The sequence below is a fragment of the Malurus melanocephalus genome, unplaced genomic scaffold (assembly GCF_030028575.1).
Source record: "Malurus melanocephalus ecotype Western Australia unplaced genomic scaffold, MMel_1.1 scaffold_170, whole genome shotgun sequence".
Classification (NCBI taxonomy): Eukaryota; Metazoa; Chordata; class Aves; order Passeriformes; family Maluridae; genus Malurus; species Malurus melanocephalus.
Genome location: NW_026623402.1, coordinates 1445696 through 1472058, shown reverse-complemented (window position 1 = coordinate 1472058; position 26363 = coordinate 1445696). Strand labels below are relative to the sequence as shown.

The 26363-nt window shown below is 49.1% G+C and overlaps 1 protein-coding gene across 1 annotated transcript in view; it reads right to left on the bottom strand.

The window, feature by feature from the left end:
• The window catches only part of DNAAF8 (dynein axonemal assembly factor 8), an 84447-nt gene that overhangs the window by 1542 nt on the left and 56542 nt on the right, over positions 1-26363 (bottom strand). The window contains exons 21-30 of the mRNA XM_057372341.1: positions 24673-24867; positions 23128-23448; positions 21420-21494; positions 19898-19951; positions 17787-17956; positions 12433-12628; positions 8954-9048; positions 7852-7972; positions 5668-5885; positions 3689-3768 (exon numbers count right to left, since the gene is read on the bottom strand). Coding sequence (XP_057228324.1) covers positions 3689-3768; positions 5668-5885; positions 7852-7972; positions 8954-9048; positions 12433-12628; positions 17787-17956; positions 19898-19951; positions 21420-21494; positions 23128-23448; positions 24673-24867 — 1525 coding nt within the window. The remainder of the gene's footprint in view (positions 1-3688; positions 3769-5667; positions 5886-7851; positions 7973-8953; positions 9049-12432; positions 12629-17786; positions 17957-19897; positions 19952-21419; positions 21495-23127; positions 23449-24672; positions 24868-26363) is intronic.

The window sequence follows — 26363 nt, the reverse complement described above, 5'->3', positions numbered from 1 at the left end:
TTTTTTTTTTTTTTTTTTTTTTTTAAGTTTCTACACCTTCTATCCTCCAAAGCTCCCCGGGATGAGCGCCTGTAGGGATAACATCTCTCCCTGCAAACAGCAATTAACACTTGGTAAGAATGTTTCACCCGAGAGAAAAACATCCAGCTAAGCTCCGGAGCACTTGGCTTCTGTTCTGATSGCAGCACCTCGTTCAGAGGCAGGAATGCACAAATCCTGCCCTGAACTCTGCTTTTCTCCTGCCGCAGCTCAGTTTTGGGGGTGCTTCAGCCAAACTGAGCCGAGTTAAGCAGGTGAGCTGTTAAATCTGTGCACGACACAGGCCTTGACAATCTCAAAGTGCTTTTTAAATGCTGAAACCATAAAGGAGTAATCACTGTGGAATCGGCATCACCTCWGAAGGCAGCTAAATCTGGTTTGTCATGCATGAAAAGCAGAGCATGCCTTCCTTCCAGGAGTTGCTTTGAATGTGGTGCTGTAAATTCTTGCCTGTGCCACCCTGCAGCCAGGAAATGGGGCTGTGAAAACAAGTTCTGACAGGGAAAATTCAGATGCTTTCTGTCCAGCTACCCAGGCAGCCGGATGCTGACAGGACAAGCAAGGCGAGTCCCACACTGTTGTCCCTTGGCTGGGGATAGGATGGGGTCACTTCCCTCTCCCGGGTCCCCCCTGCTCCCTCAGCTCTCCCAAACCCTTCCCTATGAGCTCCCAGCCTCTCCCAGATTCCTGCTTGGCTCCACTTTTGGCAGGCACCCCAAATCCTGGCTGCTTTAGCGCCCACACCTGCATTCTTTGTGTCCTTTTCTCTGTGCTCTGTGAGTTTTGGTGCACAAATAATGCCCTGGATGTTCAGAGTGGGCCCTGCTGCTGAACAACCACGGCAAGGAGGGTGTGGGGCTGTCCCCAAATGCCCCAAATGTCTCTCCTTGCTGTGCCATGGGCAGAGCTAGCTCGGGAAAGCTTTAACAGGCTCAGGACCAGGAGCAGCTCCACCGGCAGAGCCCACATTGTTCTCTCAACACCTGATTTCTSCTTATCCCAGCCCATCTCTGACATCACTGCCAGCCTTCCATACAGATGGGAACGGCCCTCCCCGTGGCACAAAGCCGCAGAAATGTGGCTCAGCTGCAACTCGAGTGCCAGGGCTGGAAAAYAATCCCTTCATCGCGGTGAGGCTTCAGCAGTGCAGTGAAAAATGCAGGGAACTGGGCAGGTATTGGAATCCYGGGCCCTGGCAGAGAGAGTGAGATAAATATCCGGTGATTTATCGGCGACAGGAAGGGCTGATGGAGCTGGARGAGTAATTAACCCCTGGTGTTATTRAAATTGAAGATGTCTKGGCATGAAGTGTCCTTGGGAGGCACCGGTGAAGTCAGGCTGATTTCAAACAGTTCGGTGGCTTGGGAGACAATCAGGGCATGAGCTCCTCATCTCCCAGAGGAYCCGAGCCCTCCCTCCTCCCGCCCTCGGGCACACCTTGCTGCCTCTCCCTTCCACAGGCATTTTCCATCACCAAGGCAAAAATTGAGTTGTGTTTTTTCTTTTTTTTTTTTTCTTTGTAGAGCTGGCTTGAAACGGTTTAGTGTTCACTGATTCTGGCACTGAGGGGAGAGGCAGAGTGGATCCTGCTGTTTGGGGTGGATCCTGCCTTTTGGGGTGGATCCTCCTGTTTAGGACTGGATCCTGCCTTTTGGGGTGGATCCTGCTGTTTGGGGTGGATCCTGCTGTTTGGGGTGAATACCGCTCTTTTGGATGGATGCTGCTGTTTAGGGCCGGATCCTGCTGTTTAAGGGTAGATCTCGCTGTTGGGGTGGATCCTGCCCTTTGGAAGTGCCCCCTGACCCCCATCATTCATGCACAGGTATTTTGCAGTTCAGCACAGAAGTTCATCCTTGGTGCAGAGCAGGGTGAGGGGTGAAAGTGCAGAGAATGGASCTGTTCCTACCCACTCTTCTCTCAGCCCCTCAGCTCTGTGAAGAGCAGGAGAAGGCACCGAGGTGTCCCTGGAGGATTTGGCACTGGGAACACATCAAGCCCACAGGGAAGGAAGGGCTGAGCTGCAGCTGAGCCTGTTAAGCAGCACCCCTGACTGCGATGAGGAAAGTCTGGAGGAAATGAAGAAGTGGGGGGATGTTGACTGCCTCTCACAGAATTATCTCCAGTTCTCCAAAGCTCACTTTTTTTCCTCTTGTAAACCAGGGAAAGAGTGGGACAATTCTCACCACAAAGTTCTTGGGTAACTCRCTCCWTTCYTCCCCTTGCAGWGTGGAAGGTTTGGGATGTGGCTCCYTAGGGTGTGATTCCAGATGAATGGGAGCAAAAAAATGCTGCCATTAGCTTAAAAACATTTTTGAAAGGTTACCAACGAAATTTGTTCCAACTCATCCTCCCAGGTGTGGCCCTGTAACATTTCATCAAAGTGTGAGAAGTCCTCAKTGCAGCAACGTGGATGTTCAGCTTTGATCCCCCAGCGCCTGCAGACTCCAGCATCCCTGAATCAATCCCTGACTCCTGTCCCACTGCAGCCCCTCCTGCAGAGGCTCCAGCCAAAGGCAGGACAGTGTTTTTGGCGTGGCTGCCGAGCTGCTCCCCCTGGAATGTGGCACAAATCAGGCTTGGGGCTCCCGTGCCAGAGGAGCCATATGCGAGAGCTGCACATCCCCCTGCCAAAAACCAGCCCCGTGCAGGGAGCCCTTCCCTCTGGGGAACACAGGGTTAATTGCCCTGCTAATCACTCCGTTTCACTAATCAGTCCCTGCAGAGGGGTTCTGTTTGTTTTTCCGGGCTTATGCATCCTCTAGCCAGCGTTTCTGGTGATTTATTTAACAGGCTAATTTTTGATTTTGCTCTCCAGTGTTTATTTTAAGGTTTGGGTTTTTTTTTGGTTTTGTTTTGATTTTTTTTTCACAGCAAACATAAAATCTGCTAAGATATTTCTCCTAGGAATTTTATTGATTCAGCAGGWCTATTCCCCATGTGAGTCCTTATTTCAGAGAATTCCCTGTACTCATGCTGCCAAGGCTCATGGACACTGCACTGCCTCAACAAAGAACACAGCTCTGTATTTAAAGGTCCTAGTGGAGGATCCATGACTTGGAAACTGGGGGACACTCTCAGGTGTTGGGCTGCTCATGAGAAGACAGACATTGAGGGGCTGAAGCGTGTCCAGAGAAGGGAACTGAGCTGGGGAAGGGTCTGGAGCCCCAGGAGTGGCTGAGGGAGCTGGGAAAGGGGCTCAGCCTGGAGCAAAGGAGGCTCTGGGGGGACCTTGTGGCTCTGAACAACTCCCTGACAGGAGGGGGCAGCCGGGGGGCTCGGGCTCTACTCCAGGGAACAGGGACAGGAGGAGAGGGAACGGCCTCAGGCTGGGCCAGGGGAGGTTTAGGTTGGATATTGGGAAAATTCCTTCATGGAAAGGGTGAAGGGCAGACACTGGCACTGGCCCACGGTGGAGTCCCCATCCGTAGAATTGTTAAAAAACCATGTGGAAGTGGCACCTGAGGGCCTGGTTTAATGGTGAACGTGCTGGTGCTGCTGGACTTGATCTTTTCCAACCTTACTCATCCCCTGCCCCCGTGCCTGACCCGTTAACCAGGCAATGTGAAGGACAGGCTGCCTTTGGGGGACAGCTGCCCTCAGCAGGGTACAGAGCAGAGAGGAGCCCCCCAGAGCAGGAACTCCCCCTTACCTGTCCAGCAGAGAGCCCAGGGAGGTGACAGCRCTGTCCCCTGCCAGCACCAGGCACAGCCCGTCCTTCAGCAGGGAGCACTGCAAGACAGGGAGACACAGAGCTTTGAACAGATCTGCAAGCCTGGCTGGTGGGTGAGGGACAGCAGCCACAAAGCCACAGATTCTTCCAAACTGGGCCAGTGCYGTGCCAGAGCTGCTGTTATCCCCAGAGCCCAGCAGTATTCCTGCTCCCCTCTCCTGGGAAAACCAGCAGCTTAGCTGGATGTGTTACTGAGTCCCTACATCTGCTGGAAGCAGCAATGCCAAGCCAGGTAAATATTGAGAGATTGTGGCAGAAACCCTCAGCTGCAGCAGCCCATCTCCCTTSCAGCCAGGGAAAGCAAAGGCTGCAACGTTCACCTTTGGCTCAGCTGAGCAGATCCTGCTGGAAACACGCCAGCTCTGCCCAGGGCCATTATCTGTCACAGGAGCAGGGAGGGATGGCTCTGCTCCCCCCACGCTGATYTGTCCTTCCTAGAGAGCTGTGCACGTTCCCTGAGCACAGGGATGGCTCCTCGGGGTGCTCAGGGGACAGGCAAGCCGTGTTTACACTAATTGGYTGCGGGATGTAATTGCTGTTCCATCCAGATGCACTTCAAAGGGATGCTGTCAGTTTAAAACAGCACAACCTGGAAAGATCTTACCTGCTCCTGTTCCAGATAACACCCCAGACTCACACCTGGGAGCTGCAAGCCCCAATGTTTGTGTTTTGTGAAGGGCTCTGTGTGGTCTGGCAGCCCTCGGGTGATTGCTGCTTYGCTACTGCCACTGTAATTACCATCCCCCCTTGGTTACTGTCTGATGCTGACAGCATTTCCTGCACATTCCACCTTCCAGCTTTGCCCAGGCAAGGCTCCTGACCTGGTGAGCTTCTCCTGCAGCAAGAGGAACAGCCTGGGTCTATGGTATTCTGCTGCTGTGGAGCGGTGTCAGCTCAGCCCAGCAGCACAACTGTGCCCAAAGCCCAGGCTGGGCTGCACCTCGAGCTGCCAGCACCCTCTGAGAGCCACAGACTSCTTTGGGCTGGAAGGGAGCTCAAAGTCCATCCCATCCCACCCCTGCCATGGACAGGGACASCTTCCACTGTCCCAGGCTGCTCCAAKCCCYGTCCARCCTGGCCTTGGRCACTGCCAGGGATCCAGGRGCAGCCACAGCTTCTCTGGGCACCCTGTGCCAGGGCCTGCCCGCCCTCCCAGGGAACAATTCCTTCCCAATATCCCATCCATCCCTGCCCTCTGGCAGTAGGAAGCCATTCCCTGTGTCCTGTCCCTCCATCCCTTGTAAACTGCCTCTCTGTCCATCTTTCTTGTAGCTCCTTCAGGCCCTGCAAGGCCACAATGAGGTCACCCCAAAGCCTTTTCTTCTCCCGACTGAACAATCCCAATTCCYTCAGCCTTTCCTCCCAGCAGAGCTGCTCCATCCCTCTGATMATCCTGGTGCCTCCTCTGGAGTCACTCCAGCAGCTCCACATCCTTCCTGTGCTGGGAACCCCAGAGCTGGAGGCAGCTCTGCAGGTGGGAAATCTCTGGGTTTCAGGGCATAGTGAAAGGGTTGTAGAGGAGGAGTAACGGGGTGTGATTACAGACAGGGAAATAGAAACTGTATTTATAGAGAAACAAGACAGGAGACAACAGCAGAACATGGAGAACAGAGCACTGATGGGTGACTGGAATAAAACATCCCATAAATGAACACTGGATGGCTGTTCCCATGAGGGCCACATTCACACAGGATGGTATTGATGGCTCCCAGGGATGCAGGAACACCCTGTGGAAGTGCCCCCAGTGCCCACATTACTCACAGAGCTGCCAGGGCTCAGGGGCAGTGCTGCAGCAGTGCCACCAAAGCCCGTTTGCTCAGGGCAGCACGTCAGAGCCAGGCATCAAATGTTCTTTTTTTGTGCCAAGGAAGCAAAGTCCCGCTCCAGCTGCTCCTTACCTTTGCTGCAACACTGCCCTTGGCCCTGCTGAGCAGCTGTGAGATGCAGAGAGCCTGGGGTGAGTCCAGCACGGCCAGGCGAGCYCCGGTCACCGCCAAGCCGCTGCCCACCAGCTCCTCCAGCAGCGCCACGTACGGCGGCGGCTCCGAGCCCCGCAGGATYATCCCGGGCAGCACCAGGCAGGTGGGGTGGCACAGCTTCTCCAGCAAAGGCTGACCTGGTGGCAAAAGAGCAAAACACTCATTTGGTGTCTCCCCCCAGCAACTCTGACCCTCCCAGTGGCTCTGCCCTGGCACAGCAGCATCCGTGGCAGTCGGAGGCACCGCGGTGTTGGGATGCGCTYTGGGATCTCATCCCGAGCTGCTGCATGCCTTTGTGTCCCTGTCTGGAGATCACAAGGCAGCAGGAGTGACCCCATTTCAGGAGTCAGACAAGGACAACTGCTGGTTTGCTACAGGAGACACGATTCCATTTTCATTTTTTCCAAGCAGAGGAAGCTGCTAATCCAGCTGCTTTTATAATCCCAAATGTAATTCTGCTCAGCATACGCGAGGCTTAATGTATTTCATATTTTCCTCATGATAAATCTGTCTGTCCATTAGGCAGCAGCTTTGTGATAATTATTCGCTGGAAGGAGGTTTCCTCGTGTGCAAGAGCTTCCTCTAGTGTCCAAGAAGAGCCCAGAACGTGAGTGATGTGTCTGCTTTGCTGGAGGCACTTACGAGATCGTGCCTGACAGTTCRGAGATCACGTGGACTTGCTTTTCCAGGGCAGTAACTCTTTGAAATACATTTCCTGAGACACAAACACATCAGGGCTGTACACTRCTTTCCTTTTCGCTCTGCTCAGGCATCTTCAAAGCTGAGATATCCTCATGCAGCAGGAAATTAGGGGCATGTATTTTGAGATTAGCTCCTGACGCTGAGCTGTGCAAAGCCTGCAGAATACCTGTRCTCTCTCCAGAACAAGCCATTTTATTATTTTATTTTATGGAATCTCTTCTAAAAATCAAGCAATGTAGTCATAGCAGACATGTGCTACAGGCCTGCTCCTTTCCCATTTTCATTGAGATGATGGGGAAAACACCCCTTCAAATAACATTGGGGAAAATCCTCCTTCAGAGACCCCCTGCACAAAAGTGATTTGGTGTTCCCACCAAGGGCAGAGGATTTGTTTTACCACCCCCTCCTTGCATTTCTGCACCTGCTGGTGTGGGACCAATGCCCCCCTCCAAAGTCCCATGTCAGGCAGGGCTGATCTGTGATCCTRTCACATTTTCATCCTGCTCTTCTCCCATCCACAGCAATCTGGGGATTAASGGCTGCCGTGATCAGGTGTAGCACAGGAACATTTTTCTGAGCTGCCCACATCCCTCACAGCAGAACTGGAGCTACAGGAATGACAATGACCTGGTTCTAAGTGATTCTATTCCCCAGGGAACACCGCAGGGATGCTTTACCTGGTCCCTGCTTGTTTACAAAGGCTTGGGATCAATCCACAACAGCCCAGCGTGGGAGCAAGCCCCGTGTCAGTGCCATCCCCTGCCCCTGCACCAGCTGTGTTTACACACATCTATCAAGGCAAATCAGCAGCAAAGGCCCCGAGGAGCTGCTGCATGGCAGGGAAGTGTCAGCCTGGCTGAGGCTGCGTTCCCAAGCAAAGTCAGCCGCGGTGGCTGGGAGTCATTTGGAGCTGGCAGCTGCTCAGCAGCAGCGGGAGCTGAATGAGCCCAGAGCCCAGCTCAGGAGAGCTCTCTGGCCACGCTGCCGGCAGCTSTCCCTGCACCGATTGATATTTATCCACTCACAGGACAGAACAGAAAGGCTCACCAGCGCCCAGCCCTGCCCTCCCACCTCTCCAGGGGAGGCTCTCATGGACACCAAGCACCAAGGCTGTGTCAGACACCTGGGGGGGAGTTCAGGCACCAGCTGTGGTGCCAGTGCTTCTGCTGCTGCTGCTGTTAAGGTCAGCCCCTGTGGCCAGCTCTGGCTTTAGAGCCCTGAAGTGCTGGCAGGTGAACAGTTAAAGGATGCACTCCCCTGGAGCTGTTCCCTGCAGCTCAGAGCTGTCTCTCCCTTCTAAAAGGACATCAATACCCAATCTTGCTGCCACCAGATGGTTTGTCTTGCTGTCCAATTAATCAATAGCAGTCCCAATCCATAAGAGGAGTTACATTTCCTTACCAGGGCTGCCTGGCTGCTCGGAGCCCGGGACACTGGGATGTTTCCCTGGGTCACAGGTCAGGATCTTGCGCTGCTTCCCAACTGCCAGGCTGAGGATGGGGTCATGTTTCAGGTTATAGATCTGCAGGAGGTAAGGCAGGGAGGGAGGGAGRAGGCAGTCATGTGAGCACATTACCTTATGAGGAGGGATAACACTCCTGAGGTATTGATTGAGACAAGCTGGGAAGCTTTTGTTGCTGTCCTGTACATCTGTGACTGCCAGCCCAGAAAACACCTGCTTGTCTGCACACAATAAATATCTTGCAAACATTCTTCCTTTTAATTGAGCCTTAATTCAGTGCAGCATCTCATCATCCTCTGCAAGGTCCCATGTCCAGAYATTGTTCTAAGGCCTCCACTCCCAGCTTTTCAAGGCCAGGAGCTCAGACCTGTAGGATTCTGACAGCTGTTCCCAGCACCACACCAGGGTGTAGCAGCTCCCTGCTGTCCCAGAAGGAGCTAGCAGAGTCACAGTGCCCTGCATTGAGCTGCACACCCACATCACCAAAGCCCATTGCAGRTGTGGCCATTTCCAGAGCTGATCTCTTTGGACCATCTCAGCTGAATCCCCTCAGAGCCACAGCAAGGCTCAAACATTTCCATTCCTTGGCTGAGCATATCCCAGCCCTGTTCACGTCATCAGCCCCCCCAACTCATCTCCATCCCTGAATGATACAAAGCTGGTAAAAAACCAGCTCCTGGCCCAAGTGTGCCTCAGCAGTCAAAGTGATGCTGYTCTCCCTGCTCATGACCTGCTTCCTAAGCAATGTTGACCATTCCAGATTTCCAGCAGAGGCTGCTGAACAGACAGATCTGAGGCGCTGCCTGGGTCAGTACAGAGGGAGCACAGCGTGGGAAKAACATCCCCAGGATAGAGCAAATTCTGCAGGGCCTGGGTCAGTATAGAGGGAGCACAGCGTGGGAAGAACATCCCCAGGACAGAGCAAATTCTGCAGAGCACATCCAAAGCAGCATTATCCAAAACACAATGGGAGAGAAGTCACGGGATAGCAGGGCTGCTCCCCCACAGCAGGACAAAGCTCAGGAAAGGACACGTTCCTACCTCTTCCTCCTGCCCTGTCTGACACTGGGCACAGCACAGCCCTTCTGGGAAAAACAGCTTCACATCCCGGACAGCCATTGCATAGGATTTGGAGCCTGAGAGATAAATACAATGAGAAGATTCTCTCAGGCCATGAATTAAACATTCTCTAGACTCACACTCATCTTTTGGAGAGATTGATGATGTGCAACTCACTGCAGTAATTGCTTTAAAGGCCAGCTGTTCTGTACAGTAATAGCAAACATTTGAAACCATTATATTTAGAATAGTTCCACTGCCTCCGTGGTGTTTTGATTCTGTCCTACTATCACTCAGCAGCTTCCRCATGTAAACAAGGCTTCTTCTATTTCCTAACAGCAGAGCTGAGGGAATCGTGTTAGGGAGGCTGTGAAACCTTTCACTTCCAGCTCTAAATCCTGTTGTTGTTCCTTTACTGCTGGATCACACCAGGCTGCTCTTACTGAAAGGGAAGAGCTACTGGTTAGTAAAATAAATGTGCTTAGTAACAATAATGCAGGTCCCAAATCCGCTGGGAACTCTGAGTGACCACGGAAATCAGAATTAGCACGAGGCATTGCTGATGGAAGGACATTTTTGTGTTCACCTCTGATCAAGAGWGGTGAATTGAAACTGGAACAGTCAGAGAAATGACATGAGGATGACTGGAGGAGTGGAGAATCATCTGAAGAGTTAAACCAGACCTTGGCTCCTTTGACCCAACACGACCCAAAGCTGAGAAACAATCTGATTTCTGATAAACACTTCAGTAGGAAAGGTCAGAGGTGTAAAAAGAGCTACTTAAAATAAAGTCCAGATAATGGCACAGGAACAAATGGGCACAAACTGTACGTGGCTATATTTAAGTTTGAAAATGTAAGGAGATTTTTAGCCCTCAAAGCTCTGTGACATCCATCCAGCTGGGGTGGGTGCTTATGGAAGGGAAAACGTGATGGGGCTGTCTGTGAGGGAATTAACTGAACTCAGTGACTTGAGAGGTCCCTCCAGGCTTAGCAGCWGAATATTTCCCTATAAAGCAATAGTGCTATAAAGCATTACTCCAAATGTTTGGAGATTTGTGGATGGAAAGTATTAGAGAGGGAAAAGCTATTTCCATTTAACTGGAGTTTAGATAGACTGTCAATGTGCTGGCCCAGATCCATCCTCCTGGGATACAAATATCCTGTGAAATATGACCACCTTGGAGGCTCCCCATTGGAAGGATCCCACCTGAGAGCACTCAGCCCTGTCTGAGCTCCATAACTCTGGATATTGGATGGACAGAGCCCTTGAGGCAGCAGTTTACAATGCTGAGGTTGTGTAAATCACCAGGGTGTGAGCTGGGCTGGATCCTTCCCACAGCTCCACACCAACCCTGCTGTGCTTCAGTCATTTGGGGCATTACAGAGAACACAAAYGCTCCCAAAATGAGCATTTTTCTCTCACTTTGCTTGAGGTGCAAGACAGAGAAAGGTGCATTTGTAAGAGCTCTTTGGATGCAAGAAAAAGAAGAATACAACAACTTGCTGAGCCCCAGAAGAGATGGGAGGATGCAGGGTTACCTCTGCAGCTGAGCCCTAGAGCATCAAAGCTGTATTTCTTGGTTCACCARTCTCCCTGGAACTCCAGCTAAATTGCATTTCCCCTGTCACTTAGGGAGGAAATAGTGAGAGTTTGCTCTGCTTCAGGCATTAACTGAAACACTTCCTCAGCTGGAGCAAAACCAGGAAAGCTCAGTATTCCTCCCAGGAAAGGAAGATGGTCTTGCATAGTGCCCAGTTACTCATGGAAAGCTCTTCCTGCTTGGCTTGCAGGTAAATGTTTCACCTGTGTTGGAGGACAAGCTCTGGGAGGTGCAGAGGGTCAGGAACACTCCTTTCCCTAGGGATAGATGGTTCCAGGGCTGTCAGCTGGGTCAGATCCATCAGTCAGCTCCAGCTGCATCCCTGCTGCTGGGATGTGTGCAGGGAGGGCTCTGGGAGCCAGCCCTATAACTGGGACTGGGCAGGGTCAGCTCTGTGCTCAGCCCAGACCTCAGCAGCAACTGCAGATCCCATCCCAGGGCTCTGAAGGGAATCAGAAGGATCTCTGYAACACAGTGAGCTCCCTCCCAGCAAAAACCAGAATGAGACTCAGCTTCCCTTGATATTTTCACTGAGTTTTGCTGGGCATGCTCCACCTGTAGCAAACATCTGAAAWTTGGGATATACATCACCCATTCTTAGCCACAACAAGGAGTTTCAGGGCCATCAGGGTACATAATCCATTCATCAAGAGCAAGAGAAGCAGGGGCTGAAAATGGAAAAGAATTGGCTGAAGAGCCCTGAACTTTTTTKGGGGGTAGATAGGTCCTGCTCCTCWGTCACTCCCACAAATCCTGTGGGATCATGGTGAGAGATCTCTCCAGTCCTCAGGATTAAAGAGGGCTCTTTAACCAAGGGGTTGGTTCTCCTCCCCAGACTGYAGCTGCTTCATTCCCTGCCAGCTCTCAGCAGCCCACTCGAGATGGATGAAAACAGGGAGGGCTTTCACAGCCCAAGATACAACAGCAAGAGCCAAATAATTCARTGAATCTTGTCAGGAAAGTTCTCCAGGGACCTGAGGGCACACACTGCCTGCCAGCTCACCTGGGCTGACAGAAATGATTACTCTAAAAAATATTTTTAATATTTTTAATTTCTATATTTTATTTTTACATATTCATTTAAGTACTTGGAAGAAAAACACAGGCAGGGAGCTAASAATGCTTAATTCCTGGTGAATTTTGGAATGACATCCTTCCCTCCCTGTGGCAATACTTTGGGCTCTCCACAGGCTGCTCTCTCCAGGGATTCTTCCCATCTTCTCWTCCTTCATCCCACACACTGCAACATCCCAGTGCCTCCCTGCTGCCAGAGGAGCTGGGATGGTTCAGCATTCCCAGGATGTGCCCCTGCCCATGTCCCAAATGGAAAAAGCCTCTCCAGGTGGAAAACAGCTGAGTTTCCCTGCTTTGCTCAGCCAGAGCAGGTTTGGATCCCCTCTCTCCAGCCAGCCATCAGCTTTTGAGATGTCACAGGAACTCGGGATCTTGGAGTCTTTGTGAAATCTTGGAATTGGCCAATGGGTTGTGGAGACATCAGGGAAGGACACACAAGCAGGGAAGACAGATGGGTTCTTGGGGACAATTACAAAATAACCGAGCTCCAAGTACAGAGTGACCAAGCAGAGAGAGATCAAAGGGAATCTGTTCTGATAAAGACAGACCTAGGGCTGTCTGTTTAGGGAAGAACCCTTTTGGAATATAATTTCTGTGAAAGTATTTCATCGCTTGAGACACACTCAGCTCAGCCCCCAAGAACACAGGGAAAGCTTTCCAGGGAATCATGGCCTCACTGCCTGCCAAGGCTGGCTCTGTAGTGCCAAAGCACGAGGGAACAGTACATAACATATTTTCCATTTGTATATCTGAGCCTTTGGTCTATTCTTTTACAAAAACCTACCATAAAATCCGTTCTGGACTGTGCTGGWGCCATACTGAGCCCTCCAGAGGCGTGGGTCCAGGGCTTGGGCCAGCTGGGGATCCTCTGGCCCCAGGAGATCCATCAGCTTCTTCACAGCGTTGGGTCTCTGCAGGCACAGCACGAGGGCAGTGCCCGAGGTGAGGTAGGCACAGTGAGCTTCCAAAGCAGCCGCATCCTGGGGACAAAGCACAGATGGAACTGGTCACRAGCAACTGGGGAGCACTGGGAACATCCCAGCTTTCCTTTGTGAGTGAGCAAATCTGCTGTTGCTCCTTGTTTTCTCTCCTCTTTAACACTGCTGGTGCACTAAAGGCTCCAAAATCCAGAGCTCAGCCACCAGGCAGCTCCTGTGACATCCAGCAGGGCTGTTCCTTCAGGGGGACATCTGGATCAGGGGAAACACGGACACAAGCCAGAGCAGCAGGGTCACAAATGCTCTGGGATGAGGAGCYACATTTAATTCTACAGCTGATATAAAATGATGGATCACAAATACCAGAGCTTTGCTTTTTGAATTCACAACAGRCAGGACCCCCTAACAGACCCAGCTCCTCCTGGACAGTGAATTCTAGACCCCAGTTAGGATCAGGACTACAGAGCTTRAAAGTTGGAGGGTGAGAACAGGGGCTACAAGAAATCAGTTTGTTCTCCCGGCCTTGGCTGATGCCTTTTGCTCCACAGCAAATCTCTCCATCTTTGYTTCTTGTCTGAGCGTGGTCAGCTCAGCCTGTGCCCACTCCTGAGCAGAGCTGGGCAGGTCACAGCCCCCAGGACATTCCACTGAGGAGGGACGAGTGGAAAGGACACGGAGCAGCCACTGCACTGCTGGGGAGGAGGCTGTTCTGAGGGCTGGGGACACACAGAGGGACAGACAGAGGGACAGGGAGCCCTGGGAAGGGCAGCAGTGCCGGGGGCAGGGGGGTGGCACCACTCTCCMAGCCCTGCTGGCTGCTTTGGTTACAGAAAACCTTGGGAAGCCGGGCTTCTGCARATGYCTGGGCTGAGCACAAGGTCAGGGYRCCCAGAGCAGCTGCAGCTGTGCCTCCTCCAGCTCCTCCATSTGAAAAACCCRGCAGCAGCATCCAGTTCTGCCTCCTCCTGCCCCTCCATCAGAACAGGAGCTCAGGAACACCCAGCTGTGCCAGGAACACCCAGCTGTGCCTCCTCCTGCCCCTCCATGGGAACAAGGGCTCAGGAACACCCAGCTGTGCCTCCTCCTGCCCCTCCATGGGAACAAGGGCTCAGGAACACCCAGCTGTGCCTCCTCCTGCCCCTCCATGGGAACAAGGGCTCAGGAACACCCAGCTGTGCCTCCTCCTGCCCCTCCATCTGAATAACATGGCAGGAATATCCAGCTGTGCCTCTTTGCACCCCACCGTGCAGCAGCCAGGGCTGGATGTTCTCTCCAGCTTAGAAAACAAGGGCATTTCCAGCTCCCTGCCAGAATCAACCCATGGCTATTTGCTTTTTTTCCCCCAGTTTTTCAGGAAATAAAAACAAGAGAGGAAAAAAAACACCATTTGATTCAGCTGAATCACGTCATTCACAGAGGTTTTAATTCCTCTATTTTTTAATCTTCTAAAAGCAGCAGAGGATAGCAATTCTCTAGATAAAACATTTCCAGAAGCAAATCCTATCATTTCATTTAAAAATATGGAGATAACTCTTCAAGGCCTCTCTGCTTTTCTATCACGTGAAACCATTCACTGCCTTTGACCCAAATCTGCTCCCACTCGCCTGCCTCCCAAATTGCATCTTTAAGAAGTAGGTTAGGAATTGACAACCGCAGGCTCAAGCCTGATATTCCCCCCTCTATTTKCAGAGGCAGAATGATCTATGAGAAAGCCCCTCCCGTGGTTAAATTGGTGGGGTATTTGAGGGATTGGATGTGGTGTTTGTCAGCCCTGCTGCCCCATGGGCACATGGTCACATCGTGTGACTCGGGGGCTCTCTGGTGACAACAGCTCTGTTTGGATGAAGAATTTCTGCTTGTCATAGTGTACTGCGAAATTGTGACATTCATTCAGCTCTGTATAATAAGAAATAATCCCTTCCTGCTTGAAAATTTTTGTTACTTAAAAAAAAACGGATTTAATCCACTTTTCTATGGGCTTTCTCTTTGGGCAATGAAAACCAGTGATGTTTTCAATGAAAACTTCCAAAAGGACTGATAAAACATATCAATATGCATTCAGGTTGGAAACATCTGCAAAGAAAACATTCAGTTTTTGTTAAACAGACCAGAATAAAGGCAAGCATTTTGTTCCAGAGCTTCTAAGCAGTGATTTTAGAGCTAAATAATAAAATTCTTCTGTCTTTCAGTCGTTTCTCAGCAAATCCATGGATTTGGGGTTGAAGATGATGTTGTTTCTAATTGGTGTCAGGGAGTCAAGGTGACTCTTTCCTTCTGGCAGCTCCTCACAGCCACTCCAGACTGTGCCAGCCCAGCGCTGCCTTCATTGCCCTCATTGCCTTCATTGCCCTCATTGCCACACTCAGCTCCATCTCCACTCCCTTGTGGATCCCGAGCAGCTGTGTTGGCATTCAGGGAGAGATTTGGTGGGGAGGGAGTTCCAGCCTCCCAGATGGGGGAAGGAATGTCAGAAGGACAGGACATCCCTCCCCTCGCTGGCTTGGGAGGGCTGCTGGGATTAAGGAGCAGCAGAACGATCCCGCTGGAATCACAAAACAATCTCAAAACGGGGCTGTGGGAACCGCTGAGTTACTGAGGTCGTGAGCTGCTACTGCAGGCAATCACATCAGGTAATCCCCGACTGCCAGATCAGCCCCCGCTGCAAAAATAAAGCCCAAAGTGCCAATCTCCATGGCACTGGATGTGCTGGGTAAGCACTGAAAGGAGATCCAKCTTCCAGGGGCAGAATCCCCCGGGAACAGGMGCTTCTCACTGCCTGAACACCASCAGGTCACRCTGAGAGCTGGGGAGACAATGCCAGCTCTATTTACATGACCTTTATTTTTTATAATCGTTATTAAGCTGCAGCTCAAACATCTTGTTATGGCTCCTGTGATTCGATAACCTCGGCCAGGAGCGGAGCAGTTGTGTTTTATCGTGCTCCAAAGGCYGCTCCGAGCTGGGGGGAGCTGCAAAAGCAATCACGGAGCTGAGCTTGTGCTGCCAAGGATATTTGTCAAGTGCATGTAAATAATACATTAGAAAGGAAAAGGAGATGTGAGGTTGTCTTGCTGGCAGCGAATAAACCCAAATTTGCTCTCAAACACTGTGTACATGCAACAACCCAGCACATCCCAGCGCAAGGGAGGTCTCTGGAGATGGAGGTAAAGCCAGAAAAAACCCTGGACAGAGCTTTGAGAAGGGACAGACACACTGGCTGCACCTTCTTCRAGAGGACATCTCATCATGGATCTCATCAATCCATAYAAATATCCCCRTGGRTGTCAGAGGGTGGTGCCAGGCTCAGTCCAGGGGTACCCAGTGACAGGATGAGGAGCAATGGCCAGAWATTGAAACACAACAAGTTCTACCTCAGCCTGAGGGAGAACTTCCTTCCATGGAGGGTGCCAGAGCCCTGGAACTCTCCCCTGTCTCCCAGTCCTCCCTGGATCTATCCCTGTGCCATGTGCTCCAGGTGACCCTGTCCTGGCACGGGGTGGGACTGGATGAGCTCCAGGGGTCACTTCCAGGCCCAGCTGGGGTTCTGTGTCCTGGTAACCATCAGCAATTATCCCCCATGTGAAGAGGCTCATGTTAAGCCCAGCAGGGCACCCCACTGTGCTATAAGCTGAGGAGCAGATTGATGATGGATATCCCTCCCATCCAAATGCTGTACATGGAATTCAGCTGGGAAAAAACAGCCCTGCCCTGCCCCCACAGCTGCCACCGAGCCACTGACCCACCGGATTGTCCAAACAGCCCAGTCCCTGGAGCCTGCTGAGCCTTTTGCAAAATCTCCCTGCTTATCTTGGGAGCTCATCCTTTCCCAGCCCCCACAGTGAGAGCCATTCCTATGGGTTCTAAAAAGGAGCAGGAGCCCCTGGGCAGCAGAAACCATTCCCCCTCCCCAAAGGCAGCCTATTCCCTTTGCTTGCTCACCTTCAAATCCTGCTTCTTCCCCAGGAACAAAACCCCACCAGTCTGTCATTTTTATACTCATTAGTCACCAGCTCTTCGAGGCAACTGAATCAATGCTCAACAGCTGCTCAGTGTGCTGGAGAACTCCAAAACCAAGGAAATTTTCAGGAAACAACCTCTCCTCACATTTATCCTGCATGCATCTGCATTACTTCCTGAGGATATTTGGGGTTTTTAAGATGTTTTCTGTTTCAGATGATCAAAAAAGCATTTTGTATTTAGCTCTGTGATTAAATAACATCAGGAAGCACATCCCCATCAACTCTAGTGGCCACTACATCTCYCTTACCAGGGTAAATATTTAAAATTCAGAGGCTTTGCTCACTGCTACCATGCAGAAGGTACTAATTATTTCAGAGCACTGCCTTGGCATGTGCCTGTTTTCTTCTGGAAGCCTCTATGAAGAATTTCTAGGAGACAGTGTTACAAACTTTCCAAATTTAGCTCAAGATTAATATCAATTATAAAGGTCTTTTTTTTTTTAAGTCAGTTTGTTAAATGTCTTCAGGAAAGCAATTGAATATAAGGGTTGGGTTTTTTTTTTCCCCCAAGGGAATTAAAAAATAGCAATAATCTAACTCCTCTCAAATGCCCAGAGTTTCACCATATCCTGACACTCAGGGCAGGTCAGGTTGAGGAAAGAASAGATTCCTAATGCCATAAAAAAGCAGAAACAAAATCTATTCTTAGCTAATCAACCCCACAATGCCCTAAGATTTAAAAACCCTTTTTACTGTCTGTTAGCCATGARCAAGGACAATTTTCTCTCCTTGCAGTGATTTTTACAGACTGGCTCCCAGGTTCCAGCCGTGCCTGCAGTGTAATCTCAGGTAACAGCACAGGGAGGGTTCCCCAGCTTTWCCCACATGGCATAAAGCCTGGCACACGTGCTCCATGGATGTGCCCTGCCTGGGATGCCCTGGGGGAAGGACAGGACACCTGCTTGGCAGGGAAGGAGGCAGAGCTGTACAGATTCATCAGCAGCTCAGTGGATCCTGGGGCAGTCTGGATTGGCCACATCCTCCCCAAAGTTTTGCTCGGGAGAAAGCAGAGCTGCCCCTTTATGGCATGTGATGAAAGAAGCTCTGAGCATGTCAGCTCTCCTAGCGCTGATAAGGTACAGAGCTGATTGTTCCACACAGCAACAGCTCCGAAATGCCGGGTGGGAGCTGCTGGGCTTTTCAGGAAGGGATTACCCAGAGCTGATCCCTTCCCCACCAACCTGCTGCACCTCGGCGGGCAGGAGCACCGAGGCAGTGGCCGCGGGCAGGTCCAGGTGTTTCATCCCCACCACGCTGAATTTTTCCAGGTGAAGATTGCGGAGGATCCCGGGGAGGCTGCGGCTCCAGAGCCCGGGTTTGATGAGCAGCACCGTGCACAGAACCTGTGCCCCTGGAACAAAGCGCTGGGTGAAACACAGCCCGGGCTGTTTACAACCCCGAGAAGGCATCTGGGGATAGGGGTCAGCGGAAACCTGGCAGGAAGTTCACAAAAATYCCAACCAAACAATCCATAAAAACCTGGGCATATAGGATTATTTATTTATTTATTTGGACTCTCTTTGTTGGATTTGCAGTTTAAAAATATATCTGAAACAGTCTAGGCTGGGAGGTTTCTCCTCCAAGGAAATCTGCTCCAGGTCCAAAAAGTTTGTGTGGCAGCTCTGTTGGATAAGACTCAAACCTTTATATTCTAGATTAATGTTTTAAGGGAGATAAAATATTCCCTTTTACATTTTTCATGTGAACTGTGGTGATTATGTGATGTAATCCTCRAGCAGCTATTAAATTCTTACTCCGGTGTTCTGTGTCTCTGAGAGCTCTGTTTCACAGAGGCACTAACAATACTGACAGGTCCCAATTAATGTCATAAGCCAATTATGAATTGAGTTGTGTTTACCAAAATTGACATTCCAGCAAAACTGGAATGTTTCTGCTTCTGACACAGCTCTCCCAGCAGAGCTGCCAGGAAGGTGCAGCAGCACTCTGAGGAGCAGAAAACAAACCAGACCACAAAAGCTTTGCTGTCTGATGAGAGAAAATGGATTWAACAGCAGAAAATACATAAATTCCATTTTTAAATGACAGCATTTTCAAATTTTYAGTCGTGCTAAAGTACTTTCCACAAAGAGTATGGTTAATATTTTATCCTGATAACGTCTTTTGGAGATTTATTGGCCAGTGCAGTGTCAGAACCAGCCTGTGAGGCCCCAGGAGCTGCTGGTGCTGAACCACATCAATCAGCACCAGCACAGGGCACATCCTACAGGCTGCTAAAACTGATCCAAGCCGATCTGTTTGGGTACGAAAAACGTCATTTTCTGTTTCCTATACCCCAGTACTAATTACACAGGTGTCAATGCAACAAAGCACCAACAAAGCTACCTGGAACTCAATGCTGCTATTTCCAGATGACAAGCAAGGATTCATGGCACAGGAACACGGGATCAAAAATAAAAACCRAGATTATTTCCTTCCCACTTGACAGGGAAACTTAACCCTCGTGGTGCAGGGATGTTAAAGATGTGCTGTTTTCCTCACATCATTCCTGAGCAGAAAGGTTCCATAGCAACAGCCTGGAAGCACAGGAGGCTGCRGGGCTCCACCTCAGCAACCTGAGCYSTGTGTGTTAYGTAAGTGCTCCGTGGCCTCCAGATGTTTCCCTCACCATCTGCTTCAGTTTTGGGCAGATATTCTTGTTCTCCTGCTGTGTGAGTCACTACCTGCTGCATATTTMGGGGCTGCAGACACTTCAGGAGGATTTGCCAGCTTGGTTTGGTCAAAGACACCTCGTCAGCCTGAGCTGGCTTTTCTCCTCAGTAATTATTAGTAACAAGAATTAGAGAAAATTACCACCACTAATTACCAACGGGACAATCTCTGCTGAGCATGAATTACCAGAGGTACCTGTTTGGCAACGCTCACACCTGCCTGATTCCCATCTCTAGCTCTGGCTGTTCGGGCCCTTCCCAGTTTTCCTGAGCTTTATTACATTTTTCCACTTTGTAATATTTTTAGATCACTTCCTCACAATCATTTCCTTCTTTTTTCTCCCCAAAAAAATTACTATATAGGTTTTGATTTCATAGCCTAACTGTGAAAATTGAGTTTATTTTAGATGCTATTTATAGATAATACTTCAGATAGGTGTGTAACTTCAACTAAGTGTGAACCCAAGACAAACAGATGCCACATTTCCTGGCATGCTTMGACTATTCCAGCCTAAGGAAAATGTTGGGATAATCCTTTTGCTAATTMTGGGCTGGCACATCCAGATGATTCAGCTCCACCAAGTCCTTGTCAAAGCACATTTTTCCATTTGCCATTCTCTCACCTGCTTGCAGGTAGGAAAACATGGATTCTGCCCGGCAGCTCCAGCTCTCACCCACTGAAAAAGAGAAGCAGATCTGAGTGAGTTCTGTGTGTTCTGAGATCTGCTAACCTGAGAATTTTGCCATCAGCTCTACATAAAGCAGCCAAAGTTACAGTGAATGTTTCAGAGGTTTACTTGGGTCATGGATGGATTGATTTCAGACGTCCTGTTCACACTTCCCCTTTCTCTRGTAATCCCAGCAGCACAGGCTGAACAGGACTGCAAGTCCTAAACCCTGTAGGATCTTGGTTACTGTTTCTGGAATTTCAGGGAGTGGCTAACATTGGTTTTAAACCTATTTGTGCCCTAATATTCCACAGCCAAGTCAGATGGTGCCTTGTTTCTGGCATTCCCAGAGCTCAGGTGTTTGGTTTTGATGTTGTCAGAAACAAAGATGTGCTGGGGATCCTGAGTGCTGCTGATAAAACCTCCCTGGCATTCCCCAACCAGCCAAAAAATACTGCTCCAGTGGTTTTTCAGGAGAGCAGAGCAGGATGAAAGGAGCCTGGTGAGTCAGAATTTAGGACAAAAGCCAATGGAAAAATGTTTCCTTCGGTCCAATGTAAAACCTGCAGTGACCTGGAGAGGTGAGGGAAATTAAGGCACTTCAGGCACATGTGAAMTGAGAAGTTCTGTAGATCTGAGGCACAGAGAGGAAAATCCTGCATCAGATTGGTAAAAACCTTCCTCTTCCAATGACTGGCAAGTTCAGCCAGTGTGACATGCAAGGTAGAGAAAACAAAAACCTGTTTGTCAAAATTACCATTATTCGGGTCTTTATGACTGTTCAAAATCCATGTATTTCTATTTCCCAAGGCCATGTATCTGGAAGGTATTTAGCCAAAGTGCTTTGTTTTTTTCTAATAAGACCTCTTTCTCTTCTTTCTCTTTCCACATGTGTGTTGCAATAATAGCACAAAGAGCAGGTGGAATAAACCCTGAGGTCCTTGCCTTGTCAGAACTTTTGAACCTCACAGTACCAGTTTTTTTCCTTAGTGCTGGGGTTATCTGAATAAAACGTTTAGGATCTGTGAGTCCCAGGGTGACCTGGGTGSCACTGGAATATAAAAGACACAGAACCATCCCCTCTGAGACATAGGCAATGCACATTTTGCTCTGATTTCTTGTTGGGCGATGGTGATGAACACATTTCACCTCTCTAAAACACCATGAAAATCATCATTTTTGGGATCTACACCAGCTAAAGAGCTGGCATTAATTACTCTTCCACTTGACTTTCCACACCAGCCCTCAGCAGGTCATTCTCAGGACTGGGGAGAAGGAACAATGACAATACTCCCACCTTACCCCAGTGGGACCCAGCTGGCCTTTCCTTCCCAATTGCCTGGGATTAGGATGTCTAACCAAAGGCTCTCTAATCCCATTTTAATGGCTCTGACAGAGGACATCTAGTTTTCTCCAATCTATTTAGGATCTAAAATGACTTAGTTGTTTGTTTTTTTTTTTTTCAAGAGGTGCTTACCTGTAGTCTTCCCTTCAGTGCTGGAGCTCCTGCCAGGTGGTGGCAGGTATTTCATAGCAGGACGGTGTTCTGCATCTGGGAAAGGAAGGACAGGTGTTTTTAAGGATTCAAGGATGGGAAACATTCTCTGCCTGGGGGTGGAGGGTGACAAAGGTAATTTTATTTAGCAGGGCAGACATTTGACCTGCTATAAGATAYTGAAGAGCTGTTCTCGAGCACAGAGGCCTCTCCATTCCTCCCACAACAACAAAAACACAAGGAAAAAATGGAATTCCCTTTTGAAAGAGATAGTGCAGGTGCTGAAGTCGTGCCTGAGCTGTGCTCCTTTGTTCCTGACAGTGGCTTYGGTGGGACTGCAATGCCAACCTCCCTCAATAAACTGAGCTCACAGCTCAGCTTTCCCCTTCTCCTGCCTTTCCATCTCAACATAACTTTAATCAAGGGCTGCAGTGCATGAATTCTTATGGTTTTAGACAACTTTGGGATGTCTGATGCCTTCTTTTCTGCAGTCCCCTCTTCTTGCTCGCCAGCCTCCCCCAGAACACCCACATAAKTCACTGGCAAATCCAACTTGGTGGGAGCCTAAACCCAGTATCTTTTCCCAGACAAATCTTTCTTCTTGCTATTCACTAAAGCCAGTTTGTTACTCCACACTACACAGGCACAGTGGGTTTGACACAAGTGTCTGGGTTTGTGTTGATGACAAAGGACTTTTCTTCCCCAAGGAAAGATAAAGGAGGAGCTGTAAATTCAAAGCACGAACGCTCTTACGGGACTGCATCACTACCCCTCAGCTGATCCTTGGTGTTCCCACAATCTCTGATTTCTCTCTGCTTCTGAGTAATCATAAAATCCCAGAATGGCTTGGGTTGGAAGGGACCATCTTGTTCCAACCCCCTGCCAGAAACTGTCAGGCTCAGAACTGTTTCTGTCAGGGTGTGAGGAGTCAGGCAGCCCCAGTTCTTCTTTCAATATTTCACATTAAAAGAAAACAATGGGAGCTTGTAGTCTGCTGCTCCAAACYACCCAATACCAATAAGCCCAGAGCCTGCACAGTGATTTAGTTTGAAGAGTCATGGCTATACRTTTTCTGCTACAGAAGGAAACGATCAAATTTACTATGCTGAAAGATCAATGCTGGCACACATCACTGAACTCTGAGAAGCTTTTGACAGCAAAGGTCTCCATYCCTCTCTTCATTCTCCTCCAGGATKTAAAAAAACTCCCAAGAAATCTGTTTTCTTCAGCTCTAAAGGATTGGTCACACCTTCACCTCCCTGAGCACAGGACAAGGCATCAAGCCTGAAGTCTGGCACCACAATTGGGGGCTCTCAGGTGGGAGAGATCTTGGCCTCTGATCTTCATTTTCTTTTATACAGAGAGATAAAATGCATGATATTATTGACTGATCCTGCCAATTGCTCTGATATCTAATYAGTACTTATGGGGTACCTCAAGATCATCAGCAAGGGCACCAGGCCAGGCACAGCCACATTAATTTAACAGGCCACCTTGTGGATGACCTCAGCTGGCTCCTGCTGGTTTCGTTACCTCATCTTGATGTAGCCATTCACAGAATTTACCCCCAAATTATTCACTTTTTCCGTGCCTGAGGAAACCCCCAGCCCTGGACTCCTCTGTCCAAGTTCAATCAATTCCCCAACACCCCATACCTGAAGTTAGCACAAACAGTAAAATCGTGCCTTACCAGCCACCAAATCAGCTTCTGTGAAGAAGAGGATGGCTTGTCTGAATGTCACCTCTGGAGTCAAAGCCATCAGTGCCTGAGGGAGGCTGTCACCTGTGCTCAGCCTGTCCCTGCCCTGTGTCCATCCCTTCARTGCAGCTCCCAGAGCTTGGAAGGCGTCGATGGCCCGGAGTGCACACACCAGGACAGGGCTGGATATCAGCAGCTCCAGGCTCCTCTGCCAGTGAGTGTCCCCAGCCTCAAAAGGGGTGATTTCCCTGGCCTGGCACCGAGTGAGRTGGGGCAGCCACTTCAGGCCTAGCAGCTCAAATCCTGAATCTCCTGCAAGTCAAGGGAAATGTGATTAGTGCCACACAACAGCACATGATTCACAGAAACTATGKTTTTTGTTCTGACTTCACATTGATTTTTTCCCTACACAAGTTCCAAAGCTGTTTTGACTTTTATGACATCCAGAACGGACTGTAATGCAAATATAGGAACATAGTGGGAAAACCCACAAGATGCAAATGCTAAGAAATGACATTACAGTGAAGAAAATAAAAGGGCTATCTGGGAAATCAACAGGGAGCCATGGGGAGCAAGTGCCATGATTTGATTAGAGAGCACAGCTAATGGAGGAGAGCTGAAAGGGAATCACTGAAAGTACACTGATAACAGCGTGGCTTGGCACAGCATAATCCATAATTATGGATCCTTTTGCACCTCTCATAACACTTTAAGCAATGTTCATCATAGTAATAAAYGAAACAGAACGATGACTTGTCTCTAAAGTAGTCTCAATGTTGTTGGGTTGGTAAAGTTCTTACTGACTATGCAGCAAAGTATTTAGGGCTCAGTCCATGAGTGCTTGAAGTTTCTGTTGGCTCACATCTCAGAACAGAACTTCATAGGATTTCAAGCAATATTTCAACATAGTTTTAGGAGAGTGGGATACAACACAGTGTGAGACTGGCAGACTTGTACCCTTTGTGCCCACACCTCCTGTGTTATCACACTTCAGTGAAACCTGCACATGAAATTCTATCAACTGTCTGTCCTGCCTAGGGCTTGACAGYTCTTTTCATGCATGTGTGAGCACCCAGCGTGGGGCTGGCACCGCTGCTGCTCCCGCRGGGGAAGCAGAGCGTGAAGATGTGCAGTGCCCCAGTTCTGCTCACCAGGGCTGTCACTGGACACARCAGAGCCTGGGACTCCCAAATTCCTGTGCCAGGTGCAGCCCAGCCTCACCTCCCAGTGCTTAGGGAGGGACACAGGGCTCTGTGTTACATAAAACCGTCGTAAACCCAAGCACTTCTTGGAACTCATTTGGTGCTCTCTGAAGCAAATGATGCCCACTTGAGCTGCTTGTGATATGAAATGTGGCCTTGCCCAGAACAAACCAAGATAATTTCTTCAGCTCTTTAGGCAGGGAAACAAAGAAACCTGCTCTTCCTGAGGCCCYGTCCCCACATTTTCCATGATGTTCCTGCTATGCTAAAAAGAGCTCCCCAGTTCAAAGTTTCGTGGCCAAGGTCCCCAGCCCCTCTCAGGATCTGGGATCACCTGCACTCCCAGACTGATCCTCGAGGCTGGGAAGSAGGATGTGCTGGAGGAGTTCTCCAGCACTCTTCAGAGCCTGCATCCCAACCACTGTCAGCATCACAACTTGCTCCATGCCGGGCTCAGCAGCGWAAGTTCGGTGGCACAGAAAATCCAGAGGAATGTGATGGGGCTCAGGCACTGCGCTGAGCTTTCCTCCTGCCCGGAGAGAGCATCAAAACAAASCTGTTACTCCATGAAAACACATCTCAATCCTTTAACCATGAAGGAATTGCATAATTCTCAGCCAGCATTTCACTGTCTCCTCACTGCAGCTCAGTTCAAGCCTCCTGAACGAGGAATATTAACACAGCAAACCCCCACTAATGAGTCCCACTCCTTCTCTGGAATTACATTTTGCCATGTAAAACAAATCTATTCCCTTGTAATTCTGAAATCCTTATTCACACCATTAGGCAGAGCTGATATATCTGCACCAAAATGATTTAAGGCAYCGGTTTGGGGTTGGTAACTAATGACTGACTTCACATTAAATCAATACCCCCTTTTGCTTTCTAGGACATTGCAGGGCACAACTGGGAGCTAATTTGGGGACTGCTTATATCCACGGTCCTGTTGGGAACAGCACAGCCTGGAGATTGCCTGGCTCGCCACAAATCCGTGTTTGATTCCATGCAGTTTGTTTCACTACATGGTTATTTAGGCAAYTGTACTAATAAACATGTATTTACCTACTTATTCCTGCATCATAACATTTCATAATGCTGGAGAAGGGGGAATGACATGCACTTAATTATTATTTTTCCTTAGGACTTAGTGTCAATTTGGATTTGGAGAGTAATATATTTTAACTCAAAGCCCTGACATCCAAATTTTCAAACAATTAAATTAAATKAAATGATAATAACTTGCTGAACACATAAAAACCCACAACCTTTAGTTAGTGAAATAAACATCTGATTTTTTTTTACTCCAAGTGTACAGAACAAGAAGGTTTAAGACTCACCCATGTGAGTCACAGATTAAGAACAGAAAACCCATTTCCTTGCTGTTTGAAATCCTATCAATCTCCCAGCTTTGAATGAATGAGTTACCAMAGTGAATACAACTGTATAAACTGAAATTAAGAGCATCTGAGTAAAATGACATTGAAAAGTGCCTCTTCTGAACCTACAGAACTATAGCTGCCAGCATTTATCACTTCAGCACATTCCAGTTTCACACACAACCACCAATTTATCTCATTTTAATATTTTGACTTGTSTTGAAASTATGGCAATAAATATGTATTGATTKGCTATTAATATTTTAATGAAATACCTTAATTAAGGCTTAATTGGATGTTATCATGTCACAKTTCAATAATTTCTTTTTGCATGTATCTTTTACTTTACTTTTAAAAGGTATTTTCTCTTTGATTTCCATTGATTCTTCCATCAGAGTTACCATGATGGACTGGCAGCAGAACAGTAAATRAGCTATTACAGACAAAAAGCATATTCCTAATGGTCTTATTCAGAAAAATCCCTCAATAATGTGGCAGTTCCATCCCTGGCAGTGTCCAAGGCCAGGTTGCACAGGGCTTGGAGCAACCTGGGATAGTGGAAGGTGTCTCTGGTCATAGCAGGAGGTGGAATGAGATGGGCTTTGAGATCCATCCCAATATAACCCAGCCCAGCCCAACCCAGCCCAAC